The sequence below is a fragment of the Electrona antarctica genome (genome assembly GCF_951216825.1).
Source record: "Electrona antarctica genome assembly, chromosome: 2".
NCBI lineage: Eukaryota > Metazoa > Chordata > Actinopteri > Myctophiformes > Myctophidae > Electrona > Electrona antarctica.
In genome coordinates, this window is record NC_136807.1 from 11,283,764 (window position 1) to 11,291,053 (window position 7,290).

The 7,290-nt window shown below is 42.8% G+C and overlaps 3 protein-coding genes across 3 annotated transcripts in view; 1 reads left to right on the top strand and 2 right to left on the bottom strand.

The window, feature by feature from the left end:
* Positions 1–7,290, bottom strand: part of nphp4 (nephronophthisis 4) — a 425,525-nt gene that overhangs the window by 321,829 nt on the left and 96,406 nt on the right. The window lies entirely within an intron of this gene.
* Positions 1–7,290, bottom strand: part of cUnh1orf174 (chromosome Un C1orf174 homolog) — a 148,028-nt gene that overhangs the window by 30,741 nt on the left and 109,997 nt on the right. The window lies entirely within an intron of this gene.
* Positions 1,875–2,969, top strand: LOC306942087 (beta-1,3-galactosyltransferase 2-like; the record flags this gene model as incomplete). The annotated part of the gene is made up of 1 exon (XM_079527790.1): positions 1,875–2,969. One exon carries the CDS (start codon positions 1,875–1,877, stop codon positions 2,967–2,969), a length of 1,095 nt encoding a protein of 364 aa, XP_079383916.1.

Here is a 7,290-nt window from a genome sequence, read left to right on the forward strand (position 1 = left end):
CATGGAGGCGTTGGTGGTGAAAGAAGGCTCGGAGCCTCGGACGTGGCTTGGGCAGTTGGGACCAAATTAAACACCGCCACCAAAGTGTTTGCATTGGCACGCCCGTATGTCTGAGTACCTTTTGTGAGAGTAACACATCCTCTCAAATCTCTGATTGGCAAACATAGCAAGTGTTCCGCTGTCTATTTTAATGCAAGATAACTGAACGTGAGCACGTTTACTGTCAATTACTGTTGCCTTCCCTGTCAACAAATAATTACATCCTGCCTGTTACGTGGTGTAATTCACTTTAGATTTAGAACACCAGTGACTTCCATTAAATAGCAGACATACATGCTCATAGCGTGTCACATCTTGACGTAATGTGAGCTTGTAGATCTGCCTTTTGCTCCACGGCACGACACCGACATGCAACGATAGCTGAGGCTAACACTTCGGTGTCCGGTTACACAGCGGGGAACGGCACTTTGCCCTGCCTTTCTTTTCTTTTTTGTGTAAAGCACTTTGAGCTGCATTTCATGTCATGAAAGGTGCTATACAAATAAAGTTTTATTATTATTATTATTATTTGCGCACGCAGCCGTCACCAGCGCCACTACAGACACCCACCCGCCGCCGTTATCAAAACAGTTTCAGGTGGTGGCCATATTAGATTTGGCCGCAATGACGACGCCAAAGGTCACAGGCTCGGGGGCCCTAGCACAAAAATATATGTATGGCCTATTGCTGAAATATTGTTCCATATAGGTGATTATAATGAATAAAGCTAATTCTAATTATGCTAATTATGAAAATTGCTCAACATATGCATTAGTATCCGTCAGTTTCTACATGCTGGGGACCCATACTCAACATCTCTACATGTCCGGGTTCACAATGGGGCTCTATGGGCTGGCAAGTAGACTATAAGACCACTTGAGCTGGGGGGAGGGGGGGGGGGGTTGTCCAAGTTTCAGATGCTGTGACAATTTGTGTTATTTGAATAAATGTTTCATACCATATGTTGCAATGCATTTATTTTTAGTCTTTTATCTTTTGCATTATTCCAATTGAGAGGGCGTGGTATCATTTTGATAGATTTTCAGCCATTTTGGGCCAAGGTACGCTACTTTTCTTTTCTACCTTTCATTAAACAGTAGGTTGTGACATTTTTGAGGTATGAAACATAAGCTTAATTGGCTAATGTACTATGTTTCATTGTGCTGGGTGCCAATCATTTAAGGTGAAGCGATTTCTTTAACACATTTGCTACATTTCATGATCTAAATTCACATATGAGTAAACTATGGCACCAATACTTGTTTCAGATGTTAGGTATATGTATTTATGACATTTGAGAAAGATTTTGTGTTGCCAAAATCAATATTTGATAATACAACAATATACATTTCTGGCTTGTGACAACATACTGCAGGATAATATGAGGAGAACTATTAACCCAAAGTCCAGAAGAGTAAAGTCCATACAAACATGCATTGAATGAGTAGTGCCCTTTGGTATGGGAAGGAAACTGAACGAAAAGGAACAAAAAGCAGAAATATATAATTTTACAAATATTTGTATAAACAGTATGTTCCTGATGCTACCTACCACAAGTGTCCGGATTTTAACAGTCTGCAATCGTGCTCTTAAGATTTGATTTATTTATTAGACTTATCTTAAACCCATTGTCTTATTAAACCCAAGTGTTGTCAACTACCTCGTCAGACCGTGTATATAAAGACCTGCTGATTTTGATCATGTTTTCTCTGTATACCATCCAAGGCTTATTCAGATCCACACTTTGGCTTCGGCTGCTTGACACGAAGCCACATCGCCTTGAAGTTCTCTCACCAATCAGACTGCGGTCCAAGTGGCAGCCACCACCAGATGCCATGAAGTGGAAGGGGAAGCGCATCGCTGTACTTCTGTGTCTCCTCTCGTTCCTAGGGGTCCTGGTCAACGAGGGCTGGCGGATAATTCTCCTTCTGCCACGTAATGCCAGCCCAAGTAAAGCGGGTGACCACCACACCCGTGGCCAGACCACACAAGTGACCACGACGGCGACCGCCCATGAGGGGTCTCCCATCGGCCACCCATGGGGCACGCCAACTCCTGGGCCGTTACCCAACTACATCATTAGGGAGCCAAACAAATGCCCAGAGGGAAAGCCGCCACCATTCCTAGTGTTGCTGATACTCAGCACGGCCGGTGAAGTAGAGGCACGGAATGCCATACGGCACACATGGGGGGATGAGAGCCTCGCTCCAGGCCTAGGAATCATCCGGCTGTTCCTGATGGGGGTGACGGAAGGCAAGCTGGGGCGCCTACAGCAGAAGACCCTGGAGTCCGAGAGCCTGAGGCACCACGATATAATTCAGCAGGATTTCCTGGATACCTACCACAACCTGACTTTAAAGACACTGATGGGGATGAACTGGGTGGCCATGCACTGTCCCCGGGCCAGCTATGTTATGAAAACTGACAGTGACATCCTTGTGAACACCGTTTACCTTATCTACAAGCTGCTGAGACCGGAACTGAAACCCAAGACAAACTACTTTACAGGCTCTATCCATAGGGACCCACTGGTAATCCGAGACAATACATCAAAGTTTTACATGCCCCTAGAAGAGTACCCAAGCGAAATGTACCCCGACTATTGCTCAGGGTCGGGCTATGTGTTCTCCGGAGACTTGGCAAAAGAACTGTACAGAGCTTCTCTGAGCATTCGCATCCTGCGTTTTGAGGATGTGTACGTGGGAGTCTGCCTGGACAGTCTAGGGATCAAGCCCACACCGCAGTCCGATGGGCTGTTCAACCCCTTCGGATTGTACTACTCCAGCTTCAATTACAACCACATGGTCACAGTCCACAGTTTTAATCCCGTTGAGCTGCTGGAGTACTGGCGCAAAATGCGCCAGTACAAAATGCGCAAAATGAGTGATGCAGCGTTCTGGATGCGAGCTGTCAATAGGGTTGGACAATAACCGCGAAACGGAAAATGTTTTTCAGACCATGAATATCTTTCGGATTTTCAGCAGTGTTTTCCACAGTCGGTTTTTCCATACAATAATGACACTAATGACATGGCGCTTATAGCGCCCCGATTTGTTTGGAGTGGTACTGGTAAAATGGTGTTTCCCTTAAGATCTAACCACCTTATGATTGCACATACAATAATCAGTCATTGATTCCTATACATCCTCGCTTGTTGTTGATGCACGTGGAGCACTGTAGTGTGTTGCAGAGCACCAACTTTATGTAGCTTCATTTAGCCAAGCTGAGTTTCACTTTTCACTACCAACGCCTCCATGATTATCGCTTGACTGAAACGGCAGAGATTTGTCCATCGTGAATTGCATTGTTGAACTCCTGTGTGGTAGCGGCCGGTCCAATTGAGCGATAATCATGGAGGCGTTGGTGGTGAAAGAAGGCACGGAGCCTCGGACGTGGCTTGGGCAGTTGGGACCAAATTAAACACCGCTACCAAAGTGTTTGCATTGGCATGCCCGTATGAGTACCTTTTGTGAGAGTATCACATCCTCTCAAATCTCTGATTGGCAAACATAGCCAGTGTTCCGCTGTCAATTTTAATGCAAGAGAACTGAACGTGAGTTTGATTGATTGATTGAAAATTGTATTAACAGTTTGCAGAATTACAGTACATTTCAAGCACAAACTCAATACATGTGAGTGGACGACACAATAAAGCATTACACTTGTTTACAACAGGGTCACCATGTTCAATTCATCAAAACATTTAGAGACGTACAAATAGACACTTCTATATAGACAAAGAACAGAACAGGAATTCATCATAATGGAGGTAAAAAGGGAAAAGAAACATATACAGTGAGGGGAAAAAGGGGGGGGGGGGGGTGGGGGCGGTGTGGGGGGATTCAGATTTTACGGGGGCCAGTTTCGAATTGCAGCCATCCGTAGGTGCCCTTTGAGAGCGGTTTGGAAGGAGTCAAGGGATTCGCATGTCTTAATGACTGTTGGTAGGGCGTTCCACATTTTGGTGGCATAGGAGCGAAAAGAATTTAGTCCCTTGTTTGTGCCGAATCTGGGTTGTACATGGTTCGTTGCACTCCCTCTGGTGTTGTGGGTGTGGACTTCGTTAACATTAAGGAACACGGAGCACGTTTACTGTCAATTACTGCTGCCTTCCCTGTCAACAAATAATTACATCCTACCTGTTACATGGTGTACTTTAGATTTAGAGCACCAGTGACTTCCATTAACCCTGTAAAACCCAGATTAATTTCTACTTGCAAAAAAACGATTTCAACCTTACTACTACTATTTACTACTAGGACTTATCAGAGGAAATGTAAAAAAAATTATATATATATATTTTGCAAATTTTATGCACATTTATAATAATTATTAAAATAATAATAAATTAATAATTTACATTTGGGGGATATCTTTCACAATAATGAATAAAACATGTTCTAGACATTCTAATGATCAAAAAAAACATATTAGTTAGTCCAGAGATTTTTAATTTGTGTGAATTTCAGCCTATGTGGGGGGTATTTATATGCAAATATCAGGACAAATGGCATTACAATGAACATCAATGATGACGTTTAGGTGAAAAAATATTGTTGAAAAAACGTTTGAATTAATTAATTAAAATATGTTGTAGTATTGCAACGCTGGGTGTTACAGGGTTTAAATAGCAGATATACATGCTCATAGCGTGTCACATTCTTGACGCAATGTGAGCTTGTAGATCTGCCATTCACTTCGTGGTATGACACCGACATGCAACGATAGCTGAGGCTAACACTTTGGTCTCGGGTTACACAGGGTGTCACCAGCGCCGCTACAGACACCCACCCAAAACCGTTTCAGGTGGTGGCCATATTAGATTTGGCCGCAATGATGACCCTGAAGGTCACAGGCTCGGGGCGCCCTAGCGCAGAAATATCTGTATGGCCTATTGCTGAAATATTGTTCCATATACTGTAGGTGATTATGATGAAGATAGCTAATTATGAAAATTATGAAAATTGCTCAACATATGCATTAGTATCCGTCAGTTTCTACATGCTGGGGACCCATACTCAACATCTCTACATGGCCGGGTTCACAATGGGGCTCTATGGGCTGGCAAGTAGACTATAAGACCACTTGAGCTGGGGGGGGGGGTGTACAAGTGACAGATGCTGTGACACTTTGTTTTATTTGAATAAATGTTTCATACCATAATGTGAACTGTGGGGTTCCCCAAGGAAGCATATTAGGGGCATTACTCTTCCTACTATACATTAACGACATGAGCGCCGCATGTAACTGTAAGTTGTTCTCGTTTGCCGATTGACTCAGCACTCCTGAAATCGGGAGAAAACAAAGCGCAGGTTGAGGAGGCTCTTAGTACAGAACTCACCAAAGTCCGAACCTGGCTTACAGACAACAAACTCTCATTGCACCTCGGTAAAACGGAATCCATCCTTTTTGGGTCCAACCATTCCCTGAGTAGGACAAATGTAAATGATTTTAAGGTCCGAGTCGATGACATAGTAATCTCTAGCAAAGAAGAGGTCACATATCTAGGATGTATCCTTGACAATAAACTGACAGGTGATAGCATGGCAACAAGGGCGATCAAAAGAGTAAATCAAAGGACAAGATTCTTGGGCAGAATCTCCTCATTTGTTAACAAAAGGGCCCTCAGGACCTTAGCTGGAGCTCTCGTACTGCCCATGTTTGACTATGCGTGTACGTCCTGGTTCTCCAACATCTCAATGGTACAGAAAACCAAGCTTCAAACTTCCCAAAACAAACTAATCCGATTTCTTCTTCACCTAGGGCCCATGACCCACCTATATACGGAGCATTTTGACAGCATAGGCTGGCTCAGGGTGGAAGACAGAGTCAGGCAATTGAAGATGGGCCTGACATTCAAAATTGTAAATGCAACTTTACCCTCCATGCCCTCAGTACCCACTTGACTAATTACTTTAAAAAAGTGAGCAACACCCACAGCCATAATACTAGAGGGAGCGTGAACAACGATCTGGTGCCACCCATTTATAAAACTAATATGGGCAAATTCTCCTTCCAAAGCAGTGCTACACAGGTGTGGAATGCCCTCCCCCCATCCCTCAAAACAAACAAATCACTGGCTTCCTTCAAGACAGGCCTACAAATGCACCTGTCAGCAGGTCAAAGGGATCGCCCCAGCCTCTTTATGCTAATAATCCCCTTCCGATTAACTTCGGCCCCAACCTGTGCATACTGTATATTTCATGTTTAGGAGGAAATGTATATGTTGCTTTAAATTATTATTGTTATATCAATTGTTGTTACTGTGTTAAATTATTATTCATGGCATGTGTGAGTGGATGGGACCCGAATGGAAACAAGGCCGCAAGGTCTTTCTTCGGTGAAATCCTTTTTGGACAAAAATGCCTGACTGTACATTGTGCTGTTTGCATTTATATGTTACCTAATAAAATATTAAATCAATCAATGTTGTAATGCATTTATCTTTTATCTTTTGCATTATTCCAATTAAGGGGGGAGTGGTATCATTTTGATAGATTTTCAGCCATTTTGGGCCAAGCTGCTTTTCTTTTCTACCTCTCAATACACAGTAGGTTGTGACATTTTTGAGGTATGAAACCTAAGCTTTTGGCTAATTTACTATGTGTATGTTTCATTGTGCTGCGTACCAATCATTTAAGGTGAAGCGATTTCTTTAACAAATTTGCTACATTTGAGTAAACTAAGGCACCAATACTTGTTTCAAATGTTAAGTATGTATTTATGACATTTGAGAAAGATTTTGTGTTGCCAAAATCAATAACACATTTTACAACTTACAAACAAAAACAGCCACACAAGATTTTAGTTTTTTGGTTATGCAATATACATTTCTGGCTTGTGACAATATACTGCAGGATAATTTGAGGAGAACTATTAACCCAAAGTCCAGAAGAGTAAAGTCTATACAAAAATGCATTGAATGAGTAGTGCCCCTGGTATGGGAAGGAAACTGATGCTACCTACCACAGGTGTCCCGATTTTAACAGTCTGCAATCTTGCATGCTCTTAAGATTTGATTTGTTTATTAGACTTATCTTAAACCCATTGTCTTATTAAACCCAAGTGTCAACTACCTCGTCAGACCGTGTATATAAAGACCTGCTGATTTTGATCATGTTTTCTCTGTATACCATCCAAGGCTTATTCAGATCCACACTTTGGCTTCGGCTGCTTGACACGAAGACACATCGCCTTGAAGTTCTCTCACCAATCAGACTGCGGTCCAAGTGGCAGCCACCACCAGATGCC